At 36.8% G+C, this 14,746-nt stretch overlaps 3 protein-coding genes across 4 annotated transcripts in view; all 3 read right to left on the bottom strand.

Moving 5' to 3' along the window:
- LOC131330607 (putative F-box/FBD/LRR-repeat protein At4g03220) overlaps window positions 1-14,746 on the bottom strand; it is a 51,206-nt gene that overhangs the window by 34,854 nt on the left and 1,606 nt on the right. The window lies entirely within an intron of this gene.
- Window positions 1-14,746, bottom strand: part of LOC131330606 (putative F-box/FBD/LRR-repeat protein At4g03220) — a 44,777-nt gene that overhangs the window by 18,637 nt on the left and 11,394 nt on the right. The gene's annotated exons all lie outside the window — the stretch shown is intronic.
- Window positions 7,973-14,013, bottom strand: LOC131330605 (putative F-box/FBD/LRR-repeat protein At4g03220). 2 transcript variants are annotated; one of them, XM_058364235.1, is made up of 3 exons: window positions 12,956-14,013; window positions 12,336-12,518; window positions 7,973-11,674 (listed from the first exon to the last, which is right to left on the bottom strand). In XM_058364235.1, the coding sequence occupies exon 3, from the start codon at window positions 10,491-10,493 to the stop codon at window positions 9,204-9,206; it is 1,290 nt and encodes a 429-aa protein (XP_058220218.1). In that variant the 5' UTR covers window positions 10,494-11,674; window positions 12,336-12,518; window positions 12,956-14,013; the 3' UTR covers window positions 7,973-9,203. The 2 variants fall into 2 exon arrangements, with proteins under 2 accessions (XP_058220218.1, XP_058220217.1); XM_058364234.1 differs by having other exon boundaries at window positions 10,497-11,674.

Genomic DNA, 14,746 nt, shown 5'->3' on the forward strand with positions numbered 1-14,746 from the left:
CAAAGCAGTGTAACATACAAATAAATGGGTCACTCAAAAAGGTTTTAATGAACACACACAAACAGAGAGAGAGAGACTTACGGTTTGGTAAGGATTGAGGAGAGATTAAAGAATTTTTACGGAGAACGGTTTGGTAGGGATTGAGGAGAGATTAAAGAATCTTTAAGGAGAACGATTTCCTCCTGAGCTCTTTCTTTTTGGCTTTTGTTTTAGAAACCTCAAAATGGAAAACCCATTTTTTGGAAAACACATTTTGCCACTTTCAGCCAAACAGCCAAAACACAAAAATGAGAAGTGAAAAATGGGCCTGATAAGTATGGTAGACCTATGAAGGTCAACACTGCAAGAAATATGGACCTGGGGAGTGATGGTCAGCTTCGCCTATGCACCACTGGAAAGTATCACCTGTGAGAAAGTTAGGGTATGCCAGCCCCGTCCACCAGACGGAGCTGTCATAAGGTCTAAAGACCAGCTCTGACACAAAGCTAAGGCTGGATAAGTAATATTCACTGAACATACTTATTCAAATCAAAGAAACCACTCTGAAGAACCATAATCGAAAGATGTCGATAAGATAAGCATAAAATGCTAGTGATAAACACGATTAAAAACGGATTAGGATTCCATGCTAAAGCAGGGTGAACGTGGAGTTCCAGCTAAGGCAGGACTCCCCGCACTTCGTTAAAGCGATCCGAAATCCCCGGGATACGGTCCTACTAGGACTCAACCTCCTATTAAAATGCCTATAAGTACAACGGTAGAACTCCAGCAAAAGGTACAGACAACTCATAACAAAGAACCCTAATTCGCCTTCTATATGGCAAGTTCTCTACTGACTTAAGCATCGGAGGGTGGTTGGCATGTCACCACACCGGTGACTTGAGTTCTTGCTTTGTTTTGTAGGATCAGGTCGGAGCTAGAGACAAAGCTGATTCATCAGCTGGCGCCGTCTGTGGGAAACGACTTTTTCCTTACGGTGAATTACTTTGTATGGTAGAGACCCGATCGAGCAGAACAACAATGGCTTCAGACCCCCCACAAATGGGTGTCGACGACGCCACCAAGGCCGCCAAGACTGCCGAGATGGCCAAGGTAGCAAAAGCTACCAAGGCCGCCGCCATTACCGAAAAAGCCGCTAAGGCGGTAGCAGTGGCCAAGGTCGCCGCTTCAAACAAAACTGGAGATGCTCAGATGACCTCGGAAGCGTTTGCTCAGATGCAGGAGCAAATAAAAACATTAACCCAAGGGTTACAAGTAGCGATGCAAGAAAACGCAAATTTGCAAAAGAAAACGCAGATTTGCGAAAGCAAATCTCCGAGCTGAGCATCCTAAACTTACAACACAGTCGACACGGAAAGAATTACAGTATTTGTTTTCGTTTCGTAAGTTTTGTTCTATGGAGTTCCATTATTATATGAACATGTTTCCATACTCCATGAGCAGCTAAACTCTTAAACTAAGGTTGAGGATGAAGCCTCATTAACGATTATTATTTATATATTCAAGAGATTTGATTTTACCTAAATATGTGGTTTGATTTTGATTAAATTATTCTTACTCCAAATCAATTGTTAGGGATAGATTCTGGATATGAGTTCAATTATGTTTTTCTCGTGATTTGGAATTGTCTTTAGCATTGAAAGCTGGTTTTTAACTATAAAATTGGATATTTATTGTGTTTGTTAAAAGCGGATACAATTAATGATTTGGTTTTATACTTGCGAGCGGAGAGGAACAAACATTAGACTTTTTGATGAACTTTCACGATGATATTTTCCGTGGTAACAGAATTAGCTTTTAGATTATCACGAAGAAATTTTGGATAAAGTCAATAATCTTGAATATATAATGATACTAGTTAATGGGTGTGGATTCCGAAACCTTAGTACCACTACAAGAAAAAACACCATTCCCGACTAACAGTTTAGTCGGCAATTGTAGGCATTTTAGTCGGCAAAAGCCTTCCCCGACTAAAAATTTTGGTCGGTGGAAGAAGGTCGGCAAAGGTTGTTGCCGACTAAAAATTGTTTAGTCGGCAAAGATTAGACTATTGGCTGACTAACATTTTAGTCGGCGAATGTGCTATTATTGGCCGACTAATGGATTAGTCGGGGAATGTGTTACGCATTGGCCGACTAATTATTTAGTCGAGGAAGGTATTACCTATTGGCCGACTAATTGTTTAGTCGGGGAATGTGTTTTAATTATCACTGACTAATTGTTTAGTTGTCAAATGTCTTTTCGAATTAACTAATTTGTGGCCTATTGTCGACTAATCTTTAGTCGGGAAATGTTCCATACCAATTTGTCATTTCAGAATTTTCTACAAACTTTTTACACATAATTATTCCCTGTAAATTTCAGCCGACAATCATTACATCCACAAAATTGCCAACCTAATGCAATTAATACAAAATAAAAATTCCATTAAATAAATACATGCTTTCATAAGTAGAGGTGTCCAACAAATACTTAAACAACTTGTATCCAAATTCCTAGAGCGCAAAATAAAGCGTCCAACCACAATGAAAAAATAAAAAAATCTAGGTTTCGTAACAAAATGTATTCAAACCCTTAGATCGCAAAATACTAAAAAGTTCTACTTCAATAAACGGATGACCAAAAAACAAGATTCACTCTAATGGTCACACTACCGACAAAAGTAATTAGTCGGGAAAATATATTATGTTATTGATTTTTTAAATTCGTAAAAAATTAGTTTTACTGACTAAACTTCATATTAGTCGGCTAATATCCATAATTTCCGACAAAAGTAATTAGTCGGGAAAATATATTATATTTATTGATTTTTTTAAATACGTAAAAAATTATTTTTATCGACTAAAATTCTTATTGGTCAGCTAATATCAATAATTTTAGACAAAATTAATTAGTCGGAAAAATATATTTTATTTATTGATTTTTTTAAATAATTTAAAAATTATTTTTACTAACTAAACCTATTTTTAGTCGGGTAATATGAATAAATACCGACCACAACAATTTGCCGAGATCATGTATTTTATTTATTAATTTTTTAAATTGATTAAAAAATTAATTTTTCCCGACTAAACTTACTTTTAGTCGGCAAAAATCTATTATTAGCGACTAAAGTTTTTTTAGTTGGCAATTTTAGTCGGGAATTGTGTAATTTGTTGTAATGTACTTTCTCCTTTGGTTAAAAAGAAGCTTTAATTTTCTTGTCTTTGATAATTTAGTTAATTGTTTTCACTGTTCATTTTTAGTTTAAAAATCAATCACCCTTTTGTCAACTAGGTTAGGGTTAATCGATTTAAGTTTATTTAGTTTCCTACAAAAACTCACCAAGTCCCTGTGAGTTCGACCTCGCTCTTGCATTACTATACTTCGATACGATTCGTGCGCTTGCGAGTACATTAAAATTACACAACACTCATTGAGAATATCAATAGCTTAAGAAATCAGGTTAGTTGATATCGATTAATATGTTTTCGAAATAGATTTATGTTCAAATATATTATCATTAATATGATAATTTTAGTATACATGGGTATTTTAGTCATTTAGATGTACAAGGGTAATGTGTTCATTTCAATATACATTGGTGTTTTAGTCATTTTAAATTTTAACATATATGTAATTGGGTTAATGAGTGGGTCGGGTTTAATTTTAAATAAATGAGACGGGTTGAGTATGAGTAATTGGCCTCATAATTAATGGGTTCCAAATGGGTCAATGACCTATTAGAGGCCCAACCCACTTACTACTTACTCAATTTGGCCCAAATCCGCCCATTTGATACTCCTAAAAAATCCTAGAACTTTGAACATCCATGAACGGATCCATTCTCTCCTCTATTGTATCGGGAAGTTCATTGTTTATGTATTTTTGGTATAATACTTCTCAAAAAATATCTTATGTGTAGGCATATGTTGATCAAAACTAACTATCTATTAAATAGAGAAATCTATCTAGAAGAGTTTTTTTTTGGTTTTCTTTAAAATCTGTCGACATAGGAAAAGAAAGAGGAGTGCAAAATTAAATAACACCTTTTTTTTTTACCTTGATAATTGTTGCAGCACTACTTTTTCGCAAAATTTACCCATAGAGTTGTAAAGGGTACCGTAAATGCATCGATATAAATATTATGATGTTAGTCGAACACAGCAAACTAGAGTTTCTGTTGTTATTTTCATGATAACTTTTGAATGTTGATCCCTTTCAAATTTCAAATAACTAATTGAAAATTTAATTAATCATGGATAATTTAAGCATTTGTGGCCAGTGAGTTGATCCATTTCATTTTATATCATGGTCTTAATAATCAAATTATTTGTTTTTTATGCATTCGGTTAATTCTTCATTTTCCTATGCAGCTCGATAGTGACTTGCTAAGAACAATTTACTCAATTGCAATACTTAACAATTTACCCTGTTAAGTATATCCACAAAGGCTATGATCGTATCATGATGGTGGTGAGACGAATAAACGATATCTAGAATTAAGGTAACTTATATTACTCACGATTTTATTTTTACAAGAGGGGATTCTTGCATTAATTATTTTTTTAGGTTGTTATTCATGTTTCTAATTGTGTTCTTAATTTGCATGAAGTGGATATGCGTTGGTACAAAAACCGGAAGCTGAAGAGAAATTTCAAGACAATAGAAGAGTAACTAAGACAGTTGAAGATGAACTTTTTGAGCACCTTTTTTTCCCTACATTTATGTATCGAATTGACTCTATTATAAAAATTTTATGCATGCTGAAATTGGATCCTATGAATGCAACATGATATTGGTTTTGAATTTTATGGTTTGAATTAATATATCTAATTTTGTATCCTATCAATGCAGTTTATGCGATTGGGATCATCATTGGTAGTGTTATACACACATTTTTTTATATGCCACTATTGTATACATTAGCGGTGTTAGCGAGATGTTAGTATGTTAGTCAACAGGGGCCCAGAGGCTATCTATAGCCCTGAACCCCAAATTCGTCTACCATGGGGCTCGAACCTCTGCCTCTGCTGTTGTACACACGGGTTCGGGGCTTAACAGATTATTATTTTTTTGGTTGCGGAATTCTGCAGGCAGAAGTAATTAGCAAACCAATGTTTTACAACAACAAAAATATATTGCATCGAGACTAACATTTTACCCATAGTGTAGCATGTGGATTGATGGGTTGTAATTGGGTTATGATTGAGTGGTCAATTGGTTTTGGGTTGAGTGTTCAAGTCTTTTTGGGCTAGGTGTTCAGGAGTATGAGAATTGAGTGTTCATTAATATTTGGATTGGATGTTCAAAGAAAGGCTAACTCATAATTTTTATATGTATTTAAGCAAAAATAAAAATAAAAATTCCTGGGTGTTTATGTGACCATGCATGCTTCTTAAGCTATAATTTTTTATTTTTTATTTTTGGCACATTTGGATTTGTTAAATAGAGGAGTTGATATACTGCACGCGAATTCATGCATATGCTGATTGTTCGAATCGTGCCTTTAGGTACGAGTTTGCGCTAGTAGTAATATATATGGTACCGCACTCCGGTTCCCTTAAGGGATCCCGGAAAATCTACTCCAAGCGGGACTTCACTCCCAGCCCTTGGATCTAATCCAAGGGCTCACGTTTTAAAGGGGAACACGCGGGTCCCCCCCCCCCCCCCCCCCCCCCCCCCCCCCCCCCTTGAGTCCAGTTCATGCGACCTCAGACCAGAGAAAGAGAGAGACAGAGAAAAGTCAGAACGAAGAAGAAGAAGAACGAGCAGCAGTCCCAGCAACGAACAACGAACGACTCTCTCTCTCTCTCTCTCTCTCTCTCTCTCTCTCTCTCTCTCTCTCTCTCTCTCTATTAGGGTTTTAGTTTTCGATTTCTCCATCCCTTAGGGTTTTCGATTTCGTTTTGAGAAACCCAAAATTTAGGACTTCGAAGAACGAATGACTGGTATAGGGTTTGATTTCAGTTTATTAGCGTTTGATTTCTGTACAAAGGAGAAACGACTGGTATAGAGTTTTGAACCGACTGGTATAGAGTTTGAATTTCATTGTATGTGTGTTATGCTTAGGAGATGCTCTTTTCACACCCCCTGACAACCCCCCTCCTCTGGGCCCCACCATCTTTCCCCTCCCCTTTTCCCGCCCTGCCCCCTGTTTTAAGTTTTTTTTTAGTTTCTTTTTAGTTTTACTTTTAGAAGACTTTAAATACTTTTTTTTTTTTACTTTCACTATTTTTTTTACTAAGACTTTAATTACTGTTTTATTTTTATTTTTACTTTAATTACTTTTCCAATTTTCAATCCGCTTGAATCGGTAGAAAGATTTTAGTTTTTTGATCATTTTATCCTCAATGGTCATAGTTAAATTTTAACTCTAAGGCTTTCGTTGATCAGCCCTAAGAGATATTTAATTCTAGAACTTTCTTAGGGCTAATCAAGAGAGTCCTAGAGTCAAAATTTAATTATGACCATTTATGATAAAATGATCAGAAAACTAAAATCTTTCCATCGATGCAAACGAATTGAAATTTGGAAAACTTAATTTTTTTTAACTTCTTTATACAGTTTATATATTACTCTCTCCGTCCCTTCTTTATAGTCCTGTATTCCATTTTGGGCTGTCCCTTAATAAGTATCCATTTTGTAAAGTTAATGGGTAAAAGTTGGTGCATTGTCTATTTTATCCCTAAAAGTAGATTTCTTTTTGAAAAGTGAGTGAGTAAAAGTGTAATGATGATGGGTAAGTAGGAAAAGTGGAGAAAAAAGTTGATGTAAAATGTATAATGATGATGTTTTTTTAATAAGTTGGAATTACGAAGCAGGACACTTAAAAATGGACGGAGGGAGTAAAAAATATGGTTAAAAAATTAAGTATTTCAAATTTCAATCCGTTTGAACCGATGGAAAGATTTTAGTTTTCTGATCATTTTATTCTAAATGGTCATAATTAAATTTTGACTCTAGGACTCTTGTTAATTAGCCCTAAGAAAGTTATAGAATCAAATATCTCTTAGGGCTAATCAACGAGAGTCCTAAAGTCAAAATTTAATTATGACCATTTAGAATAAAATGATCAAAAAATTAAAATATTTCCACCCGTTCAAACGGATTGAAATTTGTAAAACTTAGTTTTTTAACCTCTTTATACAGTTTATATATTAAAAAATATGGTTAAAAAATTAAGTGTTTCAAATTTCAATCCGTTTGAACCGGTGAAAAGATTTTAGTTTTCTGATCATTTTATCCTAAATGGTCATAATTGAATTTTGACTCTAAGACTCTCGTTAATTAGCCGTAAGAAAGTTATAGAATCAAATATCTTTTAGAGCTAATCAACGAGAGATTTAGAGTCAAAATTTAATTATGAACATTTAGGATAAAATGATCTGAAAACTAAAATCTTTCCACCGGTTCAAACGGATTAAAATTTGGAACACTTAATTTTTTAACCATATTTTTTAATAAACGGTCTAAAGAGGTTAAAAAATTAAGTGTTTCAAATTTCAATCCGTTTGAACCGGTGGAAAGATTTTAGTTTTTTGATCATTTTATCCTAAATGGTCATAGTTAAATTTTGTTTTTAGGACTCTCGTTGATTAGCCCTAAGAGATATTTGATTATACAACTTTCTTAGTGCCAAATATTCATTATAACTATTGAAGATAAAATGATAAAAAAATTCCACCGATTCAACCGGATTGAAAATTGGAATACTAAAATAATATTAAATAAATAAAAGAGAAAAAAAATGCAGATTACATTGTATAAACATTGTATGTAAATAAATAAAAAAAGAGAAAATGGGTTCGATATTTCTGGGATGCGTGGGGGTATTTTCGAAAGAGGAGAGGTGGGGTCAGGAGGTGCGTGTGTCAGGGAAGTGCGAGAAGAGATTTACTATGCTTAGCCATTTGCTCCTTTTTTCTTTTTCTTTTTTTTGAGTTTACTTAGGAATAGCCCTAAGACTGATATTATGGTTTTTGTTTGTCTCATTATGGATCCCATGAGTTAGGGTTCGAATCTCTCGTTCGATTGAGATCTGTTAGGGTTTTCGATTTCATAAGCAGTAATTTCTCATTCCTGGTTCCATCTCTCACTTTTCCCCTCTCAACAATCGTGACAGAGAAGAAGAAATGGAAGAACAAGATAGACGAGTGGATCCACCCCATTGTTTCGACCACCACCACCACCAAGGTACTATATAAGTCATTTTGGGAATTATGAAATTAACCCGAACAACACACCCAAATTTCAAGGTTCATAGACCCAAATTACAAGCATAATGCTTCACCCTAAAAGTCTTTTCCCAATAGTAGCACAACAATACGCATTAAATCCTCATCTGTATCCCATGCACTTGACAAGGCAGCAGGTTGAAACCTTTTGTAAGGTAAGGTCTGAAATAACTTCCAAGAGAGAACAGCAGTGGCATATTTCATCAGCATATTCCACCCCATTCAGTAAATTGGGCATCCAATTCAGATCAACATAAGTTCATCAACAGGTTATGCAGCAAGAAGCAATCCAAAAAGCAAGAGCAGCAGTACCAAAAACAGCAATAAGCAGCAGTCCAAAGATCGGTAGAACTGCTGCCTCAGTCCACCAAAATGTAGTACTCCAAAAAACAACAGAAATTGTTGCACAAGGGATTAGGCAACATCCAAGCACTGAATCCAATCCATCAATGAAACCTGGTCATGATAATGAAGCAGCCAAATCCACTCAATGTTGTAAGCGGATAGCCATGAGCTCCCCTGCTGCAACAAGAGAAGGCCAAGCAGTATCTTGATCCCACAGTTTCCTCCAAGCAAAAAAGTTGAGTTCCAGATATAGAGAAGGCCACCAGTGCTTCCAACAGCATCTACTTCCAAAATTCACAGACATCATTCCACCATATTGAGTCCTCAGATACAGATTTTTGCTCCGTCAGCTCTGTCCAAGTCCTGGGCTTCCATCTCTGCAATTTTACTTACAACTTCATCTTCATCTCCATCATATCCCAAGCCTATGATTTTGTTGCATGCCCAAACAGCTTGTGCCTCATTCAATAAAATTCTATTTCTGTTTACAAATCCTCCAGAAGAAATAGAAGCAGATAATGCAAGTGCTGCAACTGCTGATCTGTAAACCTCACACTTTTGTTTATTTTTCCTTCCCTTGTTAGCGGAGTTGACCTTTGTGAAGCCTAGGATGTCATCAATAGTCTTCCTCCTCTTCTTTCCCTAAACCCCGTTTATGGCAGCTTTTATAGGAGCAAGAATAGGTTCCTCCTCAATGGGATTGTCTTCATTATGATCAAGGAGAGGTTCATCCTCATCATATTCCTCCCTTGAAATTTCAGTTGATGTTAGCTTTTCACTGACAGAGTTAGCTACCCAACTGACTTGATCATCTACCAAATTACTCAGCTTTGCCCTTGGAAACTGCATATTTCTATGTAGTTCAATAATAGTTAAAGGGGCCAAACTGATATTTTGAAAAACAATATTTACATTTCTTTCCCCAACGCTTCCCCTGACCTTTCCACTTCCCATGGCTGATTTCTCAACCCCCGAAGATGAAGATAGCATGTCACCAGCAGCCGCCTCATTGGTGACATTTTGTAACACTATTTGGACATCAGGGTTTGAGATAACACATTGGTTATGCATAACTTCGGCTTGTTTCACTGGGATCTCCTCCAGGTCAGCTTGTTGTTCCTTATTTCCTATTGGTTGATTGTTTTGAGCCAGAGACTCCCCCACTATAGACTGTTCAGCTTCTTGAGCAGTTGCATTTGCAATAATAACATCCTCCCTAGGAACATGCACTATTCTTGAGTTTCCATCCTTTAGCAGCAAAGTAGATGTCAAGTTCCCTTCTGTAACTGCTTTATCTGCTGACTTTGCTTCCAACTCAGCAAGATTTGGTTTGTCCAGAGCTCTTTCCTCTGCCAAATCACCATCCCAACCAGTGACATCCTCTCTGGACTTGGGATTTGTCACCAGGATGGAGATGTGGTTATTGATCCAATCGCGAATGTGTTTTTCTTTGAAAGGATCATCACAATCCTCTTCCCAAATCCTTGTGTGGCAATTCCTGCCTCTTACTGTAATATTAATCCATTCATCAATACGATTTAAATACTCAGATGCGATCATCATTCTCCCCACACCGTAAGATTCCTCTTTCAACGTCTCCTGATCAAGTGTAATAAAATCACCCCATATCTCCCCAATACGTTTAAAACTGGACAAGCTCCAAACGTTAAGTGGAATACCCCTACATTTAAGCCACACCAATCGAGATTTCCCACTTGGTTCACCATTCCATGGTTTAAAAGATTTGAACCATCCCTGGATCTTTGGATTTCTTAATGCAGCTTGTCTATCTTCTTTGGACTGGAAAGTAATAATTAAATCCATACCTCCCAACGATTTGGCTGAAACATCTTGAAAATCGAGATCTTCAAGAGCTTGTTGTACAATTTCCATAGTAGTAATTTCTTTTAGCTTGGCAACTGCACTTGTCATCAACCAACCAGAAGCAGTAGGTTGAAAATTTAGTGTAACCTTTCTCTAGCTCCTTAAGATTCCCCATATTGGGGATCTGGCTTGATTCAGTGTGAAAATGATTTTGAGGTACTGGAATAGACTTTGGCTTACCTCTTGGTGCTCTGAAATCATCCTGAATATGGGGTATTTTAGCATTCGGAACCCTAGAAATCTCATGGTTCTGAGATCCTGAACCAAATCGCGTAGAATCGCGCCGCTTGAAGCCACTGTCGTATCTTGCCATTTCCACAATAATACTTCGGCTAACGAACAGCAGCCTGTTAGCCATGGCTACCGCCGACTTAGCATCTCCCCAATTTCTATATATCTTACAAAGCCAAATCTGGTCCCCGTTCTCTTGCTCCTCCTGTTTGGTAAGTACGTTTCATCAATGAAGCCGTATTGAGAAAAGACCAACCTGAACCATGGCGTCGCGCAGCAGTTGGGTAGATTGTCAACATAGACTGTAAATTCACTGCGACCAAAGCTCCGATGAACTGAAGAAAATCGCCCAGCAAACTCACACTTTCTCATCATGTCTGCGGGTGATCTTATCGACGGATGAGCAGCCCAGAGCAGATCGGTGGAGTCAACCAGAGGACTACGGATACTATGAAGACTTGAACTCAAACAGTTACCCATTGAACCACCCACATTGTTACAAGAGTTCACACTAGACTTCTAGTAAATGCATTGAAAACTGAAGGCACGCACTATGGCTAAGCACAAAGCACTTTGAAAAGGCCAGGACAACAAAATCTTTTTGGACAAAAATGCCAATGACTAGTATAAAAGTTTCAAACATAAATGTGCCAAAAAAAAAAAAAAAACCATCTGCCAAAGAACTTATAAGAAAGCTTCTCCCTCAATTAGGGGGTTCTATGGAAGAAAAGAGATTACAACATTAGAAGATGGCCGTGCAAACTTCATTATCTCAAAAAGAATCATTTACCGCTGGTGAGGAGGAACAACTAGTTTGGTCTTTAAAGTTGGGTCATTTCCTGCAATGCTCTTCCATGCCCAAACAACAATTTCACTAACTAGACTGCACTCTTATGCATCTTACTACCGCACACATTACTCCTTGCAACCTTCAGTTGAAACTCGATAGACTTGAGTTTTTGAATTTGAGATATCCAATATTGTTTTTCGTTCCACTTCTGAAAGGAACTCACAACATAATAATATCGTTATAATGCGGAAAGCTTTTCTACTTTCAATTAAAGTTTGACAAACATCGAGAACCACATACAAAATGCTCAACACATAGATTGCAAAAAAATACATGTCATGACACACCTTCCACAAGGTTAACAATTTGCATCATTATAAATGTGACATTTGTGAAATTATTCAAAGGTATTGGAAAATATGCGAAATAAAATACTAAAAGCCACAACTATCATAACTTAACTACTAACATATCAACCACATTTAAATTTTTTTAAAACAATTTCAATACGATTGCAAAACAGTGCATACACAAGATCTTGTCACAAGTTAAATGTTTCGAATTATATTTTGGTGCGTAACTTGTGTTCCGTAATATGCATAACACCATCACTATGAAGAGATTTATCACGTACAGAGAACGATTCAACATATTGAAGCAAGGCATATAGATGTAGTGTGAGTGAAACGTCCGCTATCTTAACTTTAATAATAAAACGGGTTTGAAAAATGTCACGCATGCTTTTGAGTTTCAGAAGAGTATCATTATCCCTCGTTCTTAGAAGGCAGGGATTTTAAATAGGCCACATTCGAGAAAATTCCATGACAAATTTTCGAAAGTGTATATGGAATAATTAGGTTCATGATTACCTCATTTCCAGGGTGGGAACAACTATTTGCAGTTATAGTGATGGTCCGGAGTATTGGAGAGCTTCTAAGCAAGCATATTATCCCTGTGATTTCATCTTTGGTCATCCTAGGATGGAGCTCCAAGGTGATGAGGTTATTGAAAGAACATGGAAGACCACCTTCAGAATCTATTTTTGACAAAGTCTGCAAGGGAGAACAGAAGACTAGGGATTAAAAAACAACACGAGAAAGATGCAAAAACTAGAATGGGGTAATAAAACTCCAACACCTGGACTGGACAGTGATTTCTAAACCTCTGACTCATGGATCATATTACTTTCTTGGTACTTTCTTGGTACATGGACTGCTTTTTTTTGACATATTTTGTGTTTCGATGAATTTTTATAACTCTGGTCATATTCGTTTACATTCTTTATCCTCTTATCAGGAGAAATGGAACAGGTGGTAAAAAGAGACCCCAAGTTCAACAAAAGTTTCTGAGAATATTAAACCAACCCAATTACTAAAAAAAAAGTTAAAAGCAAACCAAAGTGAATTCATCTCACCCAGAAGGAGCAATTAAACTCAATCTTGTTAAGCTACTGAACTGTATTTTACAAATCTAGTGACCAGAAACCGACCTCAAGAACTCGGCTTCCACTCCCGACAAAGGTCATTGATCTTACAAAACAGATTGCCGATAGTAATGTGGATACACTCTGCCATGTCGCTCTATTTGGTACTTTGTAGTAAAACCAAAGGGAGAATGTTTTGAGGACTCTGAAGCTTTCTACTGTAAATTTCACAGAAACTTTGCCTTCCCAATATAAACTCTGTAAACTTGGAGCCAAAATATTTGCCCAACTATTGACATATTGGAAGCACTTTGTGATTCGTAATTCCAGTAACCCAATGCCAGAAATATCCAAACCACTTAGCCGCAAACGGTCAATTTCTAAAATTTCTAGGCCCGGGCATTTGATTAAAAGACCAGAAATTCCTCCACAATTTTTCAACCCCAGTTTCCTAAGGAGAGGGAAGTTTTTCCCAGAAAACAAATCCCGACCACAGTTCAAGCGTACATTACTTAGAGACAAGGTGTGGACCGACGGAAAAGGTGTGAACCCACGGAAGGCCTGCCGTGCCTGGCGTGCACCGTTTTCAGTTTGTCCCTTATTTTGGTGATTCAATGTGAGAACCCTAAGCGTGTCGCAACTGAACAAACTCGAAGGTAGATCAAAGCTATCTTCAAAATGAACGTCGAGCTCGAGTTGTTCGATTCCCTGCTTCATTACTCGGTCGATGCAATCGCGCAAGCAAGAGGAACTTACACAACCGGAGAGGCGAAAGGCGGTAATATTGGAGTGGGGTTGACGGCGAGATAACAGCGTTGGTACGAGCTCGATAGCATTGGGAGAGAGGTTGGAGAAGTCGAGGTGAGGGTGGGAACGCCATAGGGGTAGGTGATTCCAGTTTTTGGAGAGAACGGTGGTCTGTGCGAGGGGTTTGAAAGGGAGGAAAGAGAATATGTGATGGAGTATTTCGTCTGGTAGATCGTTGTTTGTGTGTCTCGTGATTCTCTTCTTCTTCTTCGGCTTGTTTTCGGCGTTAGGGTTTAAACCCTCCTTCTTCTGGGAGATCCGTGTCGCCATGGAATTTTGCTGTCGTAGGGTTTTTCTGTTCTCGGCTTCTACAGTATTAAAGCGTGTACACCAATAGTTGTGTATTTTAACTACTCAACAGTTTACTTTTTTCATTTTATTTACTCAAATCTTTTTCAACCCTACACTAATCCTTTCTATTACCATCTCTATTTTTATAAAATACTATAAAAATTTACTATTCATCCGGTATTAGAGCATGTAAACCAATGGTAGGTATATTACCTAGTTAAAAAGTGCAAAATCTATTTTACCTATTCATTTTTTACTTGCACACTACAACAATCTTCTCTATTACTCTCTCCATCACTATTTAAGAATTATATAAAACTGGGTTTGGTTCTTGGAGGAGAGAGAAAAGAACAAGCCTGCATTAGAGAGATAATTATTTGTTTATTTTTTCCTTTGCTACAGTTCCTAGCTTCTTTTGGAGAGCTACAGTGCCCATTTGTAAAATACATATGCTGATAGCTAGACTGGTGCAGCCTCTTTTTTGAGAAATTTCTCTCTATTTTACCTAAAAGTGTGATATAGAGAAGCTGGTGTACATGCTCTTAGAGCTCTATTGGAGAGAGAGAGAGAGAGGAAGAGAGAGAAATAATTATTGTTTAATGGGATAACTCATGAATAGTTTCAAGGAAAAAAAACTGTAATAGTCTTTGTAGTTAAGTGTTCATGTCAATTTGGTCCATGTAGTTATAATTGGCTCGATTTACACTATGTACTTTCTATTTTGTTTCAATTCGGTCCAATTAATAACTTCCGTTAGTC

This window comes from Rhododendron vialii, chromosome 6a (assembly GCF_030253575.1).
Source record: "Rhododendron vialii isolate Sample 1 chromosome 6a, ASM3025357v1".
NCBI classification, from domain to species: domain Eukaryota; kingdom Viridiplantae; phylum Streptophyta; class Magnoliopsida; order Ericales; family Ericaceae; genus Rhododendron; species Rhododendron vialii.

Excerpts from the sequence above, each read along its gene's own strand:
- LOC131330605 (XM_058364234.1), bottom strand. The coding sequence starts at position 13,966 with ATGGCGACACGGATCTCCCAGAAGAAGGAGGGTTTAAACCCTAACGCC. Across the intron at positions 12,519-12,955 it reads GTGGAAGCCGAGTTCTTGAG|ACTTTGTCAAAAATAGATTC; the intron begins GTCGGTTTCTGG and ends TCTCCCTTGCAG. Across the intron at positions 11,675-12,335 it reads GTTCCCACCCTGGAAATGAG|AAGTGGAACGAAAAACAATA; the intron begins GTAATCATGAAC and ends AGTTCCTTTCAG.